General features: G+C 35.5%; 1 protein-coding gene across 2 annotated transcripts in view; it reads right to left on the reverse strand.

The window, feature by feature from the left end:
• Positions 1-21,018, reverse strand: part of LOC148949379 (uncharacterized) — a 68,053-nt gene that overhangs the window by 28,542 nt on the left and 18,493 nt on the right. For both annotated transcript variants that reach the window (XM_089093404.1, XM_089093403.1), the window contains exons 2-3: positions 19,944-20,105; positions 2,151-2,370 (exon numbers count right to left, since the gene is read on the reverse strand). In XM_089093404.1, the coding sequence (XP_088949530.1) occupies positions 2,151-2,370; positions 19,944-20,065 (342 nt within the window). In that variant the 5' untranslated portion in view covers positions 20,066-20,105. The remainder of the gene's footprint in view (positions 1-2,150; positions 2,371-19,943; positions 20,106-21,018) is intronic.

A 21,018-nucleotide genomic window follows, 5' to 3' on the forward strand; every position in this document is an offset into this window, starting at 1 on the left:
AAACAAACACACAAGATCCAAATACTAATAGCAAACACAAAAGAAAAATCTCCAATCTAGATTGTTGGTATTTCATCTTTATCTAAATTTGATGTTTGAGAAATGGAGATTCTATAATATTGAAGCTCCCGTGTTGTGTTGGCTTGGGATTAGTATTTGCTCCTCTGTATGAGCTATCTGTTCTAGTGCACTTCTAGATATTAAGAATAAACTCAAAGCAGGTTATGCAGGACACTAAACTATTGTATTTTCCGTTACTGTAAATTCCTTTTATATCTGCCTGGTATAGGAACCAAAAGATTATTCGAATTTTTTGTGCCACCTCATATATTTAAATCTTATAAAAAGTTCTTGTTTTCTGTAGTTGAGATTTCTTTGGACATTTTGATGTTATTTTTTTTCTTTTCTTGTACTCCATTTACAAAAATTTTGTATGTTTAATAATGGGTAATAAAATAATAATAATAATAATAATGCTCAACCACCAAATTCCCATCCATTTATAGAACCTATCAACTAGCTAATCATAGAGGCCTTGGGGTGATGCGAAGAATTAAAAATCTAGTCCCAAAAAAGATCCTGAAAATGATTTATTTTTCTATATTTTACCCATATATTAGCTACGGATGCTCTATATGGGCAAGTAATTTTGTAAAATGTTTCAAAAGAGTACAAAAACTTCAGAATAGAGCTGTAAAATTATTATCTGAATTTGATGATTCTGATGAGGTTCCTGTTCATGAGCATTTTAAAAAGAATAAGTTAATGGATGTATCCCAAATTCGAGATTACCAAGTCGCGATTTTCTCGTATAAATATTTGAATCAGCTGCTCACCCCTGCTTTTGAAAATCTTTTTACTCTTAATAGAGACCGTCATGATCATAATACACAAGAAAAGCTGATGAATTAACTCATGAGTTTAGGAGCACCACTCGGGCATCTTTTGTGATTCGCCATTATGGTCCCCATGTTTAGAATATATTGCCCAAGTGTGTGAAAAATGCGCCTAGTCTTCCGGCTTTCAAGTCACGGGCAAAGAAGTTTCTTTTATCTCGTGAGTGAATTTGGTTTTAAGCCCACTCCAGGTTGTCGTTCTATTTAAGGTATGTCCCGGATTTGCTTTGCTTTTTTTTTTTCTTTTTTTTCTATCTACTTTTTGTCTTTTCCTCTTTCTCTCTTTTTTCTTTTAGCACTTTATCAGATAATTTTCCTGCGTGTTATGTAGTAAGGTATGAGTATTGTTTTGATTAGATAAGAGTGATAATCTTGCTTGCCCTTTCAAGCTTATTGCCTTTCTTGGTAGGCAAAAGGCGAATAGTGTTGGTTTTCTTTTTTAATAAATGTATATCTCATCTCATCTAGAGATAACACAGTTCAGAGTTGAAGGAAAACTAAGTAGACAAAAAAAAAAAACATACAAGATCCAAATACTAATAACTTTATTTTTTTAATTCCACTAACGGTTGTGCTCATGTTATAAGATTTTTAGAGCTTTCCAATATAGCTTTGCATTTAACTTGAAGTATACAATAATTAATTTTTGTTACTTTAACGATATTTTATCCTATTGTGACCCATGTAATTTATCTTGACGTTTTCACTCACTGTTTTCTGTTAATACCAGGACAATCCTGGACCTCAACCAGTCAATCACTGGAACCCTTTCAAACTTCAAGCCTAATAAGATGTAGATCCTATTTCCCTGGAATGACAGAGCTGTACACTTATTGTACGCATATACATCGAACATATTTTAAATCCTGAAAGAATTTAACAACAAGTATACACTTCAAAGCAACTTAATTGCGTATTTTTTGTTCACATATCTTTGGGTTGTCAATAAAGAGATGAGATAAACTCTCACTTACAATTCCTTCTAAACATACTTGTCAAGAGAAATTTTATAGCTTTTTTTTACTGCCATTATATTGTAAATTGTTTACAGCTACTTTCAATAGAAACTTTTATGTTCTTCAATGAATTCTATCATAAAAATAAAATTTATCACATCCTAACAAACAAGATATCATCGACAACTACTGATGAACAAGTCTTAGAATCAATTAAACTCATAGACATCAATAACAAAAAGCTATTAAAGAGAAAACAGCTATTTACATCAATTAAACTGAATGAGAAAAATCATACCAGAAACTTGGTCTGTTTTCTCGGAATGTTGTCAAACTGTGATACATATTCTAAGAGCTGTTTTACTTCTGGATTGATTCCAGATGCATTTCTAATGGCGTTTTGTACTAGTACCACCCATTCCTCCTGTTTCTTCTCGTTTTTATTCAGCCCTGGTCCAGCCCCAGCGTATTTTTGGTTCTCAGTTATACACTTTATATGAGAATTATAATCCTCACCACTGAAAAAATAGAAATGATAAATTAAAAATAACAAACAACAACAAAAACAAGATATTACCATAAGCATAAATTATAACTCTCGAGAGTAAAAAAAGAAAGAAAACACCTGTAAAACTTTTGAATACTCCCTGAAGACATAATGCAAAATAGAGGTTGAAAAAATATGACACTAAAATCCAACTGATGGCTTACTTATCATCCCGTGATGGATTTCCGGACGATGCTAAACTGCAAAGCACAGTAAAGGTGATATATACTTATATAATTATACTGTACTGTAAATTATGCATGAAAGTATATCAGAAGAGAGAGAGAGAGAGAGAGAGAGAGAGAGAGAGAGAGAGAGAGAGAGAGAGAGAGAGAGAGAGAGGGGTGGACGAGGGGTTAAAAAACAACAGATATTAGAAAAAAAGATATAAAAATAGCTGTCTCGATATCTCAGGGGTGGAAGATAGACTAGATAGTTCAACGGCGCCTCCCTGCATACCAGCCTGTTTCAGAACCTAGAACGAATAAGGCAAAATAATAGAAAAAAAGAAGACGAAAATATGGACTGCAATTTTTAGATCTAGAACGACAATATTTCATTCTAAAATTGTTAATAGCATAAGCACTATCATACAGAGTATTTTTTTTTTAGGAAATTTTTATAGCTAAGAGTCTGATACTCACTCGCAAGGACAAAGATAATCGTGTAAACTACAGGAGGCGCAAGCGCCCTTGCCGGGGGTGCTAGGGCACAACTTCAAAATTACAAATAGTAGCCCTATAACCACCGCACATCTAGAATATACACAAAACTAGATGTTTTACCTTGAAAGAAGTACTTTTCAAGTTACCTTGAAAGAAGTGCTAAAAAGTCGTGTGAAAAATAGTAAGCGTTCTAACATCGAACTAAACTACCATTGAAATTCAGCAAAGTCTCTGGCTTTACAAGCCAGAAACTAAATAGCTGTGAATTAAACCAAAAATTGTCTAAGGCAAATTTTATGTGGTCAATAATCCTATTCAATTTCTAAATTTAAAGGAACATATAAACCCCTTTAGTGGGTGATGGAGAGAAACTTAAATAATTGTAGATACATTCTCTATACCAGCGTTTCCCAAACTTTTTGACCGCGGCCCGGTGTGAAGTTTTAAACTTATTCCTGGCCCAAATTACGAAAAAAAAGAATACATTTGTTTTAAAACAAATTTTCATTCTTAATAAAAATAAGTTTTTTTGTATGCTTCTTGAAAAAATTTATTTGAATAAGAAAAATAATCAAAATAAACAATTATACTCATTTAACTCTTTAGTAAATGAGGTAACCTTCATGACTGCCCGCAATTGCTGGCAGCATAACGTGCATAGCATGGCGCGGACGATAAAGCTATGTGAAAGAGTATAAATACAAACTTTGCCACTATTCCTGTGTCTAACTGATGTAAAAAAAGAACGTAAAAACACTTTTTTCGTGCGTTTTCACAATAGATCTCGCTATCAGGCAAAATTTCTTTACTACTCGGTGCCGGACGCGACCCACATTATACATATGCGACGACATACAGACTACGCTCCCTATAAATGATACGAATTTGGAGTCTACAAGGAAAACAGCGCGTGTCTGTTTAGCTGTAAGAAATTAAGGCGCATAAAAAAAGCCTTTCATCACCAGGGCAAAAATCATGCAACTTCCAAAAAACTACTTGGATAAGATATATTTGTCCCCCCCCCGCAAGCTCCTAAATGTCTTATTTAATAGAGAGTTAGTATCTGGAATGACCAAGTAGCCCCTGGCAACCCTTGAAGAAGGAATGAATGTTCCCTAAAGGCTGAAGAATTAATAGAGCTTTATACCCAAAACTTAGTCTGGAATCTTTTTCGGCCAATGAATCATATTTATCCAGGTTTTGGCTCGCACAGTTTGCCTCCGTCAAATTTAAATTTTAACTTTGTTCAATGCTAGAACTCTTAAAATCTTTGACGGGAATGATTTTTTATTTTTTGTGGAAAAGGATTCAAAATGTGCAGCAGTTTATAGGGGATTATCATTTGAAGTTAGCCCCCGTGTCCCCCAGAACTCGGACTTGCACCCCTTAAAAATTGACTTATTATTTTATCTCTTACGTCTATTAAACATAAACCCCTAAAAATCTCCTACGGAAATACTTGGTTTCTGTATTAAAGATAAAAAACACCACATACTAGTTAGAGGGTTAGGAGTCAAGTTGTTTCTTGTGGAACGCAGACATAAACGCAAAATTAAGGAAAAATTGAAGGAACAACCAAGTCCACACATGCTAAAATGTTCATGGACTAGAATACAAATCTAAAATCATAGGCAGAGCCATTTTGTTCAGCGTAGTTGAAAGGTCCGGTAGTTATGTTTCTGAAGATGAGACTCCTCCAAGCCCTCAGGGTAAGGGTTGTAAGTTATGCCCCGGGGTATATAAGGTTTTTAAGGGAAGGGTGGTCGTATAAGCTTCGGAGGGGACTCATTGGATTGAAAGTAATAAGTTCTAGTGCCTTTTTTAAGAGTTAAAGTGATCGGAAGGCAACCAGCCCCCCCCCTCTCACGTCCTATTTCCTCTAAAATCCCCTCAGAGTCTGGGTACAAGGGTTATAAGTTGTGCCCCGGGGGTATATAAGGTTTTTATGGAAGGTGTGGTCGTGTGAACTCTAGAGGAGGCTCATTTCATTGGAAATGTAAAGCTCTAGTTCCCTTGTAAGAGTCAAGAGTCGTGGAGGGCAACTATCCCTGATACCCTCTTTTCTCCAAACGCACTTGATCAAAATTGTGAGATAACCATTTTGTTCACAATAGTCCAAAGAGCATACAACAGTAAATTCAGGGTGGACACCCCCCTCCAGAGCCCAGGGGGCAAGGGTTGTAAGTTACGCCCCCAGGGCATATGAGGTTTGTATGGAACGGGAGGTCGTATAAACTTTGCATCGGATGGAGCTCATTTGATCGGAAGTCGGAGATTCTAATGCCCATTTCAAGAGACAAAAGTGAATGGAGGGCAACCGGCCCCCCCCCCCCCTTCTCTCAAGCCTATCACTCCCCAAAACCCATTCGATCATAACTTTAAGAGAGTTATTTTATTCAGCAGTGTTGAAAGATCCAGTAATTATGTCTTTGTTGATGTCAACCTTTCCACAGTCTTCAGGGCAAGGGTTGTAAATTAAGCAAATCGTTCATTGTTTATATACGTGTATGTTATTGTTTGAATTTTACTTTCCAAAAGACGAAGGGCATTCAGGTGAGTCTTTCAGAGAGTGTTGAGGGGCGTGTTGAACTAAATTAAAACACGTTATGTGTATATATATTATCAAAAGGGCGTAACTCAGGAATGGCTGAGTATATTAATTCGGAACTTTCTGGAACTGATAAAAAAGGCAATATTTGCATGCTACAACTACTACTACAACTACCACTACTACCACTGCTACCACTACTACTATTAAGTTGGTATTAAGTTGGACCTTTCAGTGAATGCTTAAAGGAGATCATCGGACCAAAAAGCAATATGTGCACGCTACTACTAATACTACTATCCGTGCTACATTTATTAATGCTACTACTACTACTTCAACTACTTCTATCGCAACTACTTGTAAGGCTAGGAACATTGAGATGATAATTTCAAGAAGTATATGAGCAAGCAGGTTATCAAAAGGACATATCAGCAATGACATAGCAATGGCCAATTAAAACTTCCAGGATTTGATAAGAGGGATATTCAAATGACCAACAGGCAATACGTTAATATTACTGTTGCTACTAGTACTACTGCTGTTACTATTAAATAACTTAACAAACATTTTCAACAAAGCAAAATTTTCAAAGAAAGGTAAAGAGCTAAATTAAACCAAAAATGAGCAGCAATATAGTCAAATAATCTTCCATGCGTAAAACCACCACAAATCACCATCAATAAATAAAGGAAACCAAAAACGAACAGGAAGTACAATAAGTCAAACTCAAAACGAGCAAAAATTAACATGAGTAGGGATGACAACCCCCATGCCTTCTCAAGACCAGAACATAATTTGTACTTTACTGAAAAAACAACAACAACAAATGAGCATAGATTATCAGTTTACTATACATATACTGATATTTATTCCTTGAAGTTTTAATAATTTTTTGTCTATTAAAGTTAAAAAAATAAAACATTTAAAATGTATTTTGTTTTTAGTAAAGTGCAAATTATGTTGTGATCTTGAGAAGGCATGGGGGTTGTCAGCACAGCTCATGTTAATTTTTGCTCGTTTTGAGTTTGACTTGGTTATTCATTGTAATTTATGTTCGTTCTGGTTTTCATTTATTTATTGATGGTGACTTGTGGTAGTTCTACACTTGGAAGATTATTTCATTTTAGTTCTGCTCCTTTATTGTTTTATCGAGCTCTTTCCTTTTATTTGAAAAACTAGCTTCGTGGATTTTTTTTTTTAAATCAATTTCTGTTCGTTTTTTATTAATACAGTCTTTTTCACGGAAAAAAACATTTATATTTTTCGTTTTTTTTTCTATAAGAATCCATAGTTTGAATTACTATTTGCATGTTGGATAAACTTTTTCAACAATTTTTAATCCTGATACAAATAGTATTGTTTAATTTAATTTTATACCTCCTCAAGTTGACCTGAAAAATAAATTTTAATACCGTTCCAAAAAATTCTATCTATGCACTCTGACACCCTGGATACACTTACACTCTTTTGATTTATTTAAACTGTAAGAGCAGAAGTAGTGATAGCAGTAGCCCCAAAAGTTTCAACTTAATACCACCGCTCGCTCTTGATATATGGCTGAGGTATCTTATTGGCAACCATACATACAGTGCCTTTTGATTTAGTTTTAAAGCAACAATTAGCTTTAAAGCGTAATGTACCAATTGCATAATTGTGTTGGGTTGACATACCCAATATTCCTAGAGACAGAGTTATCGGAGCATTCTACTAAGCTGAACAAAATGGCTGTCTCAAAATTTTGACCGGATGTGTTGGGAGGAGGGGTGCTTGCTCTCCAGTCTCTTTTGGCTCTTAAAAAGGGCACTAGAACTTTAAATTTCCAATCGAATTAGCTCCTTTAAAAGATTCATTGATATTTCTAGCTATTATAGAGCAGCGAATTTTCATTTTTGTTGGCATCGTATTTTGGAGAAACTTTTTCAACAGTTTTTAATCCTGACACAAATCGTATTGTTTAATTTAATTTTATACCTCCTCAAGTTCACCTGAAAAATAAACTTAATATCATTCCCAAAAATTCAGTCTATGGTCTTTGACAACCTGGATGCACTTACACTCTTTTGATTTATTTAAATTGTAAGAGCAGAAGTAGTAGCAGTAGCAGTAGTAACCCTGAAAGTTTCAATTTCATAGCCCCAGTCATTCTCAATATATTTGTGAGGTGTCTTATTGGCAACTATACACACAGTGCCTTTTAATTTAGTTTCAAAGCATAATGGCCCATTGCATAATTGTTGGGGGTTGACATATGCCTAGAGACATAGTTACTGGACCGTTCTACTATGTTGAACAAAATGACTATCTAAAAATTTTGAGTGGATGTGTTTGTAAAATGAATGGGCTTGGGAGGAGGGCTGCTTGCCCTCCAATCTCTTTTGACTTTTAAAAAGAGCACTAACTCAATTCCCATTCGAATTATATTCTTTAAAGTTTCAATGATATTTCTGGCTATTATAGAGCAGCGTTGCCTATGATATTGTTTATATGCCCTTTTGAAAGTCTGCTTGCGCGAAATTTTGTCGTTTAATTGAAATTTCCCCCTAAACATTCCCTAAAACTTTCACCTTAATAACCTTAGTGTCATTAGTTACAGTAACTGAAGTGGTAGTATTATTATTGTAAACATAGTGTCTTCTGGCTAGTTTAAAATCCGCCACAACTTACCCTTAAAGGTCTAACTTAATAATGTAAGCCGTTCTTGATATATTGCTCTGTCACCTTTTTGAAAATCTACATGCTCATAGTACGTTTTGATTTAGTTTGAAATCCGCCTAAATATTCCTTGAAAGTTTCACCTTAACACTCATAGCTTGCGTAGTAGCATTAGTAGCGGTATGCGCATAACACCTTTGGTTTCTTCAACATCTCCTGCCACTAAAGCTAAGGCTACTACTACTAATTCTACTGCTGCTACTACTAAAACTAAGGGTATTAAGGCGAAAACTTTCTCAGAAATATTGGAAGTGTATGGAACTAAATCGAAACACACTACGCCCACACACATTCTCAAGGGGACGTATCAGAAATGCTTCAGGAACGGTTGATGTTATTATATTGAAACTTTCAGCGTGTGTTGAAGGGGACGTTGAAGAAACCAAAGGCGGTATGCGCATACTGCTACTAATGGTAGTTCAACTATTGCTACTACACAAGCTATGAGTGCTAAGGTGAAGCTTCCAAGGGATATTTAGGCGAATGTTGAACTAAATCAAAACAAGCTATGAGCCTGTAGATTTTCTAAAAGGTGACAGAGCAATATCTCAAGAACGGCTTACATTATTAAGATAAGATAAGATTTATTCTTCATTAAATACACATATTATATTACATGTTATTACTCCCCCAAAGGCTCATTGGCCTGTAAAAAAGGGGGAAGACAAATGAGTTACTAACTCAGAGATGAAAAACAGAAGAAAATTTAAAATGATCGCTTACTCAGAGACAGAAGAGCAAAAGGAGAAGAAAAGAAAATATGAATAAAATAAAAACTATGGAAACAAAAATAAATAAAAGATAGCGGAACACTTAGGGGCCGGTGGAGGTCACACCATGAAGCTGAGAAAAAGTAAAACATGCACACGAAAGAATGTCCCAATTTTTATAGAAGTCCCAATCAACGCTAAGGAAAGGGTAATACTTGGCGAAGTATATCGTTCTCTAAGTAGGTCTATAACTCAAATTATGGAAACATTAGAAGATGTTCTTGGAAAAGTTTTTTCTGAAAAATCCGAAGTTATATTGATGGGTGACTTTAACCTTGACCTTGTGGAACCGTCATCTAGACAGGCTTCTGATCTTTTGTCTTTACTAATTTTGTATGGATTAGCTCCTTGTATAAACATACCGACGAGGATTTCTAACAAAACAGCAACATTAATTGACAATATTTTTTCATCACTACACTCCATTAAGAACGAAGTACTTTTTTCTGATACTTCCGACCATTTGGCAGTTGCAGCCTTGTTTCCAACCCCCCAAAATACACAAAGATTTAGTTCCCCAGGATAAACCGAGATTATGTTGCTCACCAGTGGAGCTGGATAGACCGAAAGAAGATCTGGGTACATCTTCGTGGGACTTTTCATTACCAGAAAATATTAATTTGGGCAATTATAACGATATATTTGCCAGTTTTATGACACTATTAAGGAAAAATTCTCAGCTTATTGTCTAAAAGCTCCTATAAGGAATCCTCGATCAAAAAGATCAACACCCACAGCTCCCTGGCTAACATCGGGGTCTTCAAGTCAATAAATAGGAACCAGAACCTTTAGAAAGTGTACAAAAACAGACCAAGTGATGCTAAATTAGAAGCATTTAAGTTGTACCGTAATATGCTGAAATCAATTATTCGGAGAGCTAAAAAAGTATATTTTACAAAGAGATTTGATGATTGGGGTAAAAATATAAAGAAGACGTGATTAAGGAAGTTAGTCGGCCATCCAAAAAACTAGAAGGTCGCCCTAAGTCTCTTATGGTAGACGATCAACTTATCACAGAAAAAGGGCAAGTACGACATCATATGAACAAATTCTTTGCAGAGATGGGGAAATCAACTCCTAATAGCGTTTCGTATTGCTCTGTGTCACAGACTTGGAAGCAGTTCCTAGGCCCCCCGTGATTGAAATCAACAGTTCTTAAGGATGTTACAGTGCAGGAAATTACAAATATTGTTTTGTCTTTAAAGAATTCTTCAACAGGTTTTGACAAAATTTCTGCTAAAGTAATCAGACATATCCTTCCATCAATTATCACCCCACTTTGCCATTTGATTAATAGGTCATTCAACTAGGAGTATTTCCTCAACGTCTTAAATTGTCGCGTGTGATAGCTCTCTTTAACGGAGGTGACCGTGAGGATCCTGGGAACTATAGACCGATCTCTCTTTTGTCAGTGTTCTCTAAGATATTTGAAAAGCCAATGCTCAAACGTCTGGTGAGATTTCTTCAAGCAAAATTTTATTTCCATCAGCATTAGTTTGGGTTTCGCGCGAAGTATTCTACAGAATATTCTTGTAATAAACTTTTTCAGTTTATACGACAATCTTTAGATTCTAATCTTATTCCTGCAGCCATTTTTCTTGATGTAAAGAAAGCTTTTGACAGTCTTACATACAAGATCCTCATTGGTAAACTTTCTCATCATAGTGTGCGTGGGAAAGCATTGTCTTGGTTCTATTCATACCTTACTGACAGATCTATTGCCATGGAAGATACAGACAAGGAAGTTCCAATTGAATACGGAGTACCCCAAGGTTCTATTCTTGGGCCAACCCTCTTCCTGATATATGTGAACGACCTCTACCGACTTCTTAACACCCCAATTCCCGATGTTTGCTGTGGATTGTGTCACAAATGTCACTCTCAGACTATGTCGGTGTCCACATCTGATAGTCGAGAAGAATTGGTAGCATTTGCAGATGGCACTACTCTAGGTGCTGCAGCTCCGGATGAGTCATCCCTTATTCTAAAGCTTCAAGCAATGACTGAGAAGATACTCAATTGGTTTGACATAAATCAACTAGCTTTAAATGTAAAAAAGTCGTATCTTCTTATTTTTTTCCCGTAGAGGTGTGAGCTGCCCCGCAATTACTGAGCTTCCTACACCAAGAGGCTCCACAAGTCGCCCCACGGATCGATATGTGCGATTCGTGGGAGTTCTTTTGGATAAAAATTCATCGTTTAAATGGTACGTTCAAGTAATAAGAGGAAAAACTTCCCGTGGATTTGGTATCATCCGTAAATTAAAACGTTTATTTTTTTTTCCTATACTCTGTCTTTTATATTTCTGTCTTGTTTTCCCATATACATGTTACTGTTTATCTTTATAGATGTCTACATTTCCTTCTGTACTTGCTCCTGTTCATGTTCTTTATGAGAAAGCTGTAAGAGTTCTCCATTCGACTGCCCACACTCCTGTTGATTTCCTTAAGATTAGAGATATTTATGTTATATCTCTATCTTCGTCGGCATATCAATTCTTCCACGGAGATTTCCCATTTTGTTTTTCTGGACTACTTAAGCTAGTAGGGGAAGTAAATTTGTACGCAGTTCGAAACTGGTAGGATGTGATGATTCCGGCTACTTCCTCGGTTAGTTCAGATATGGTCTGGTCATGACTGTGGGACGTGCTTGGAACTTGGTTCCTGCTGAGATTCGTCAGTCACGAACACTTTGCTCCTTTAAAAGACAGATGAAAAGTTTCTTATTAAAGGTAAATATTAAATAATTTATAGTTATTTTATGGTGTTTTTTTTTTTTTTTTGGGGGGGGGGTTTTTTTTTGACGTTGGATCCTCGATGTGTAGAGAATTTTATTTGTTTTTATTTATTGTCGGGTGATAGGAGGGTCGCTGTTTCGTGTGGACTGTCGGTGAGTTGACTTCTTTTCCTTATAGATTTATAAATTAGACATTGTTTAGTATTGTTTATTCCAAGTTTGAATATTAGTCATTTATTCTATATTGTTTCCCAAATAGCAGACCATTGAGTCCTTTGGGATATTGTTTTTGTTATTGTTATTTATGGAAATAAATGGAACTTGAACTTGAACTCAAGATGCAATGGGATAACTAATGAACGATTAATTTCCTGAATGTGGTTTCTAGCTTTATTGTAAACCTTAGAAAGTGGTTTTAACAGTGAAGGAAAGGTTGACATCCACACTATTGGACAGTAAGAAATGTTAGATTGGATTAAGCAATGAAAAAGGATTTTCAAAATTGATCCAGGAAAAGTATGTTTAAGTTTCTTTAAAATACCGAGACTCCTAAATATATTCATTTTAATAAAATCAATGTGACGTTTGAAAGATAGGTTTTCATCGACAAGAATGCCCAAAAAACGAACATGTCGGTCTTTAGATCTATAGATTATCCCATTTGGCTGGCGAATTTTTGATAACGGGACAAACCTGAGAAACACGCGAAAAAATAAAAACAAAACTGGACTGGGAAAATTTTAGGGTAAGATTATTAGCATCAAGCCACAAAATTACGCTTTCAAACAATTTTTCCAAATTTAATCGAAGCTCTGATTCACAGTTTATCGAAGTGCTAAGTGTGCTGTCATCAACAAAACAAACAAGGACATCAGAAGAAGGCGAACTACAGTTGCCACTATGGGCAAGAGAAGGCTTTGATGACAAAGTCTGCAGCAATTAATAAGTTTCTGCTTTTTTTTACAACATAATAAAGATTCTTTACAAAAATCAAAAATAACACCGGCCCGAAAACTGATTCCTGGGGGACGTCAAAATTCACTTGTGAGGTGACCAGAAAGGTAGATCAACAGAAATTAACCTATCCTTCAAATAAGACTGAAACCAAGGAAATACATTTCCCCTTATTCCAAAATGAGACACCTTCGATAGAAGAATTTCATGGGTTAAGGAATCGAAAGCCTTACGAATATCCAGGAATATAGCAGCCAGAATCAATCCCGAATCTAAAGCAGAATGAATAAAATTCAAAAGGGTCATACAGGCATGTTCAGTGGAGTGCTTCACACGGAAACCAAATTGAAAATCATGAATAAAATTTTTAGATTTTAGGAAGGTAAGGAGACGAGAAAGCATAGCCTTTTCAAAGATTTTTACTAAATATTGATAAGATTGAAATTGGTCGATAATTTGCCGGATTATTTCTTGGTCCACCCTTATACAATCCGAGCACGCTTGAGAGCATCAGGAAAAACTCCACATTCAAATGAAAGGCTAACAATTTTTGTTAGAGGCAAAATTATTGAAGGAAGAACATTTAGTAGGGATAGAATCTGGCCCAGAAGAGGATGAGATTTTCAAGCCATTAACAATTTTAGTAATTTCACTTACTGTTACTGGCTCTAGAAATATAGACTTAACACAAGACGGCCCGAGGTTTGATCTAAAGTCCGGCTTAGGCCGAGACAAAGTAACTGTATAAGCAATATTCTTACCAATATTAGCGAAGAATGAAGTGAATGCCTCTTTGACATTAATCTCACCCTCCACAGCTTAATCACCAATGACCAGACTCACAGGTAAAGAGCTAGATTGTGAACCGGCTTTAACTACAGAATTTATTACCTTCCAAGTTTTACAAATATCTTTGTCACACGCAGCAAAATTATTTAGATAATAGAAAGATTTGGCTTTCCTACACAAGGAATTATATATATTCCGGTAGATCTTGAAATGACAAAGACAAATAGCACTTGCTGAAAGTGTAGCGCATTTGTAAGCTCTCCAGAGATTATTTTTCCTTCTCCACCTTTTGAGAAGTCCGGAGGTCATCCATGGGTTTAGAGGAACAATCCTTTTAGACCTATTATTAGAAGTTGGCACTTTACAGATGCTAAGAATAGCCTCTTTTATGGTTCCATAAAAGGACTCAAAGAAACAAGAAAGATCCTTATCATTATCAGACAAGTTCCACGAATTTTCGGCTAATTTAGACCCAAGAAGAGATAACTATCTCACCTAACCTAATAGAATAGGAATCAAATACTTGAGCCCGGTTACTCTTCCCCTGTCTAAAGCTGAACCGAGAATATATTGGAAAATGATCGGAGATATCACTAACTAAAATCGAGTTTTCCTTCAAACTAAGCCTAGAGAAGATATTGTCAATCAAAGAAGCTGTAACATTAGTTACTAGTGTGGGGATGGATGTAGATGGTAGAGTTCCTGCTGCAAGAATGGTTGCAAGAAAATCAACTGAAGCCGAAGAGTTTGAATCCATCAAATTTATATTTAAGTCACCCATTATAATTAACTGACACGGACGTTTCAGTGTTTTGTCAAGTGTTTCCTCAAGATTCCGAAGAAACAACGGAACCGCACCACTAGGAGAACGATAAATATTGCCTATGATTAGATCAATACCATTAGATCTAATTTCTGTAAATTGTGACTAGAAAATATCTTCAAAATTCCTTGATAAGTCATCCCGCAAGCAATAATGCAAATTGCAAGATATATACATGACAAGACCTCCTTTAGCCAGCTTGCAGCGGTTTATACGTTCTATTTTGTAATCATGGATATCCAATAGCATTTCATTGCCAGAATCGAAAAACGTCTCACATAAATCCACAACATCAGGCTGTCCATCCGAAACAATTTGTCTTAAATTATCTATTGACGAGGAGAGACCCTGAATGTTAAGCTGAAGTGCTGTCAGAGAATAATTTCCTTTGGTAGCCTCCTCTCCCCCCCCCCCAAATCTGAAACAAATCTGAGTCCATTTAAGTCACCAGATGAACCAAATACACATGTTTACTTAAATCTATTGCAAAAGAAAAACCTGTCAAAGGATTACAAACACATAAATAACTAATTTCACAGCAGTTATTATTGGAATCAACCATGAGCACGGAAAGAGAGAAAAAAATAAATAAAAGAAAAAAAGTTAGAAAATTAAACGAAATGAAAAAGAAATTGTGAAAAAAATTGAAAAGTAATGACCTGAGGAAGGCATTTACAAATCAAGAAAAATATTAACAAGTCACAAACTAATGCATTCATGCAAATAATTTATTTTACGCATACGAGTTCACCCGGAACTTTGGCTAGAACTTGTCCATGATCAGACCAAACACTTCTTGGGCCAAAGGTTCTGCGAGCCGCATTTAATAGATTGCGATGGTTTTTAGTTTGGTTTTCAGACACAAATACACCTGACTTAGCCAACTTACTTTTTGCTGTAATCACTTTTCGAGCAATATCCAAGCTTGAAAATTTTACCATGGCGGATGCAATTTTCACATCCTCAGTTTGAGTATCAGGCATACGGAATCGATTAGCCTTTAAGAGGTCCATTTTTTTTTTAATCTTGCAAGCCCTTTATTTGTGTTATCACTCCATTAAGATTATCCATCAATTCCACATTGGGGTTTGGTTTCACAGCGTAGAAAATTAGGGTGTCAAGTAAGGTATCCTGCTCAAGTTGGTCAACCCTGTCCTCTATTTTAGAAATTTTATTTTCAAGCAAGTTCACAGCATTATAAAGTCTTTGAAGGTTTGTTTCAATTTTTTCAAATTTAGCATTATATTCAAGGGAAATATAATTATAAACTTCGTTCACATCATCTTCACTGATAATTTCAGAAGCTCGGCGATCTTTCATTGTGTCTGATACGACAAGAGATATGTCATCCATTAGATTGGACTTAGTGTTCATAAATTCCTCTTGAGTTTCATTTATTATTTCCTTTAAAGTTGATGCTGCTGCAGAAGTCGGAGTTGACGGCGCTAGTCTGGATTTTGCTTTAGTTTTAGTGAGTAGAGACAAGTAGCTTTTACCCTTAGTCTTGAAATATCAGGGAATAAGCTCTGCTCCTCAAAAGCCTTATTTAAATCTTTATCTGTCTTTGTACAAGCTTCTTTAAAGTGCTCATTCCAGTTGCAGATATGAGCTTCAGCTATATTATGCTCAGAGTGGGTACCGTAGCAAAAGACTATATATCTACCTTGATTTTTCTGATCTTTGGTGCTTTTAATAACTACTGATGGCCATAAGGGGTATCCCTGAAATGAAGCTAGGACAAAATCGAACGGTTTGTATTTTGCCATTTTACAATCTGCAGTCATGAGGGGGGGGGGCACTTTAGGTAACAAACTTCAACAATAAAATGTTCCAATTTTCCACCCCAAAGTACTCACGTTTGTAATATGTGCTTGGTTTCAAAAAATTTCAGCAAGGACTATATCCGATTCAATTAAAAACTTGTTTAGCTCTTCACTCTTTGAACTCTGACAGTGAACTTGTGGCAGATTTTGAACTAGCCAGAAGGCACTATGTGTATACTATCAATACTACCACTACAGTTACTGTAACTAATTACGCTAAGGGTACCAAGGAGAAAATTTTAGGGAACACTTAGGGAAAGTTTCAATTAAACGAAAATAAAATAGGCATACTCGTTTTCAAAAGGGCATATAAGCATTATCATGGGCAGCGCTGTTCTATAATAGCTAGAAATATCATTGAAACTTTTAAAGGAGCTAATTAAATTGGAAATTAAAAGTTCTAGTGGCCTTTTTAAGAGTCAAAAGAGATTGGAGGGCAAGCAGCCCTCCTCCCAAGCCCGTTCATTTTCCGAACACATTCAGTCAAAATGTTGAGACAGCCATTTTGTTCAACATAGTAGAACGGTCCAGTAACTATATCTCTAGGGATATTGGGTATGTCAATCCTCTGCAATTATACTTTAAAACTAAATCAAAAGGCACTGTTTGTATGGTTGCCAATAAGACACCTCAGCAATAAATCCAGAGCATCTGGGGGTATTAAGTCGAAATTTTTGGGGCTACTACTACTGCTATTGCTGCTCTTACAATTTAACTAAATCAAAGGAGTGTAAGTGCATCCAGGTTGTCAACGAGCATAAACTTAATCTTTGAGGATAATATTGTTTTATTTTTCAGGTCAACTTGAGGAGGTAAAAAATTATGTTAAACAATACTATTTGTGTCAGGATTAAAAATTGTTGAAATCTTTCTCCAACATACAAATAGCAAGCCAAACTATGGATTCTCATAGAAAATACTGAAAAGATATAAAATATTATTTTTCTTCCGGGAAAATTCAATCAAAAACGAACCATGTCAATTAAAAACGAAGAAAAATTAATTAATTTTTTTTTTACCACAAAGCAAGATTTTCAAAGAAAAGTGAAGAGCTCCATTAAACCAAAAATGGGCAGCAATATAGTCAAACGATCTTCCAAGCGTAAAACTACCTCAAACTACCATCAATAAATAAATGAAACCCAAAACGGACAGAAATTACAATAAATAACCAAGTCAAACTCAAAACGAACAAACATTAACATGAGCAGGATTGCTAACCCCCATGCCTTCTCAAGACCACAAAATAATTTGCACTTTACTGAAAACAAAATAGATTTTAAATAATTTCGCCTTTTTTACTTTAATAAAGAAAAAGTTATTAAAACTTTAAGGAATAAATATAGTATACACATATTAAACTGACAATCCATGGTCTTTTTTTTTGTTTTAAGTAAAGTACAAATTGTGTTCTGTACAAGTTGTCAGCCCTACTCGTGTTAATTTCTGTTCGTTTTGAGTTTGACTTGGTTATTTATTGTACTTTCTGTTCGTGTTGGGTTTCATTTATTTATTGATAGTGAGTTATGGTAGTTTTATGCCTGGAAGATTATTTGACTTTATTTCTGCTCATTTTTGGTTCAATGGAGCTCTTTACTTTTCTTTGAAAAGCTCGTAGAAAAGAGCTCACTAACAGCTCGGATGTTTTCTAGGAATCTGACAATAATCCTCAGACAAGAAACTCTTATTGGGGTGGCCCCCCGCCTAGAATATGGGAGACCAAGGTCGTAGACATTGGGTAGTAAGTTGAAATCAGCCTTGATATTGATAAAATTATCTCCCAAGATCCCTCTAGCCAATTTCAGAACAGATTTGACCTTCGAGAGCTTGCTCCGTCTTGTGGAATTGGTACATAATTATAACCTACCATTAGTCCACTACACTCTCCTGCAGGTTTCCCACACTGTGCCGAATGACTGACTCCCCTTGCGCAAAGAACATATTATACACGGTTGGGTTGAGTCTCTCCGCCTCTCGAACAGTTCAGCATTAGGCTTCCTGGGACGTCCAAAGTGGATTAGGCTGATTTCATTACCTACGAGCTCCCCAAAACCTAATGCTTCTCATTGTATTCTATCTATTTCTAAAATTTGGCCCTTGGAGGGGGCTTCTCATATTTAAACCGATACATGAAATTGTCCTTGATTTACTGGGGCATAACATGCGGCACTGCGTGACAAAACACATTTTTTACTGGGGCTCAGATTGAGGACCATGGTGTTCTACCATATTCTTTGCAATGAGAGCGATTGGTGATAAAATTAACGAGATACCACCAAAAGCTTGCATGTAGCCCATTCATTTTATAGGGCTAACTTGTACTAACAACTTCAACATTTTTTTTTAAAGATAAACGATAATGACATTGGCCTGACAGATAGGAAAAATATTAGCCACTACCATTGCAAAAAACGTATGTAGAAGGCTTTGGCTTATCCGTAGGTTTCATAGTGCTAGCTTTTATGGTAATCTGGAAGTCTGACTTGATGAATTTCTATCCTTCTTTCTACACCTGGCGTTTATATAGTAAGTTGTTCACACGATTTCGAATTGTCGGAAATGAATACCGAATTTGAAGGAATAAAGTGAAGCAAACGTTCACTTGAACGTCGGAAGCACAGGAAACATGTCAAGGAAAATAAATATTTTCTGAACCGGTGAGCAGGAAGGAGAGAAACTTTAGCCCATTATGTCCCTGACTTATGCATATGACATCTTAATGCTTTCTGAAGTATTGATTTAATCAGGTTTTGACCTATTTCAGACTTATTGACACCTACTATCATAGTTGGACGCAGGACAAAACCTCCTGGGGTATCGGAAGAAATATGAAAAACAGTCTTTCGACAACCATTTTCAAATTTTCCAGGGTAGTCCTTCAGACCAATCTCGAGGAGAGGAGTCGCTCCTGCACAAATTTACCACTCTTGCGAACTAGCATAACAGAAAAAAGGCTCTTTTTCTCACTTCAGATTATTGAAAGACATAATTTACGTTTTTGAAAACATATATTTAGTACTCCATATTCTCAAAAACACTATTATGAAGTGTTTATTAAGAGGAGTTCCACCCTCCAAAAAGTATCCCTTTTTTAAAGACATCCGATTGTTCTAGTAAAAGTTTCAATAATAAAAATGGCTATTGGAAACCAACCATGATGAAAAGAATATCAATTCAACAACATAGGAACTTTTCTATAGTAGATCTACTTAGAGCTTATTGCTTCAATAAAGACCTCTAGTCCTTTCCTTTATTTGTGCAGATAAATTAAACTCCGAACAAAGACGACTTCTGATTATTCGTTTTTCAATATCTCAAGTGCAAGCAGCTAAAAATAATATTCCAATATCTTTGTCTATTTGAACCGCTAACATTGGATTTGGAGGCTTTCAAATTTTGCGCCAAGAATTGCATATTTTTCTCATGCTTATTCTTCTATAAGAGAAAACACAGAAAACAGTTTGGATAATTTGCACCTTCGGATCAAGGGCACAGCTTTCCTTTCACAGGCAAGGGAGTAGTTAAAATTTCGGATAATGTGGCTAAAATTAGCTTAACAAAAAATAAATCATTGTTATTACCTCATAAAAAATTAGTTTGTCAATAATATATAATTTCTCAGAATGATCAAGTTTGAGGGAGAAAGGAAAAGCTTTAAGTACACCAAGTTGGTTAGGCTTTCCGAGGATATATTTGGGTTTGCAATAAAAAGTCTATAGCTTACTGAAATTCTTTAGAGCAGTCCATGCATGACAACTTGAATGACCTCCGACATTGACTTCTATGTTTTGGCACAGATGGCTTCTTTATAGACTCTCCACAGCCATCACAAGTGAAAAAAACCATCTTAACTTAAACCAAAACTATAATCTTCTAAATCTCAGACCTAAAAAAAGTAAAATTGGAGTAGCTTAAGGCCATACATTTTGAAATATATTGTCGATCATAATCTTTTAAATAAACTAAAAATGGGACCCCCCCTTAATAGAAACATCTGAACGATTGCTCCAGAGGGAGGTAACGGTTAATAAATTCACCAACTTAAAAATACTTGGGAGTGTTGGTTAGCTCACTCAACACTCACATAAGAAACAAAAGTGATGACAGGATACAACAAAAGAAAAATTTGAATATTTCGAATCCCCATTCCGAAATTCTTTCTCGACAGAAATATTCAACGAAAATTCTTTCACTCAAATCAGCCTCCATATAGCCCAGCTTTGTCACTCATATAGCCCAGCTCTTATGTTCATTCGAAGAGTCCCGAGGGGCCCAAAGTGGAAACAAGAGAGATTTGTACGCCAGACGCTACTGACAAACCCCTTTCTTTTTACGGTGACAGGATGTAGAAACTGTCAATACGCTGAGAAAAATGTGCTTCTACAGCGGGAGATCATATAGAAAAATGAAATGTAACTTGATTTTTATAAAAAAAAAAAAAAAACACCAAAAACATTAAAACTTGATTGAGGTTCCTTCTATTATTACACTGTGCGTATAAAGTTCAATTACAAAAAGTATATAAAAATGTCAAACTTAAAACGAGCAAAAATCGGCAAATAAAAGACGCCAAACTACGAGCAGAGATTACTATGAAAGAACAACATAAAACGAACAGAAATTAATGCAATTACTTTTTTTTCATATTTGAATTTTAACGGAAAGTTCAAATCCGTAAAATTTTAATTAAATGTCTTTAGCGGACAAAAATTAACTTCAAACTGGCAAAATTCACATTATTGTTTTGAAAAATAAAGTTCTGAGACAGAATCAAACTTTAGCGTAAAGAGCGAGGCGTC

Source organism: Artemia sp. Qi Xiang Cuo, chromosome 8, assembly GCF_049724085.1.
Source record: "Artemia sp. Qi Xiang Cuo chromosome 8, ASM4972408v1, whole genome shotgun sequence".
Taxonomy (NCBI): domain Eukaryota; kingdom Metazoa; phylum Arthropoda; class Branchiopoda; order Anostraca; family Artemiidae; genus Artemia; species Artemia sp. Qi Xiang Cuo.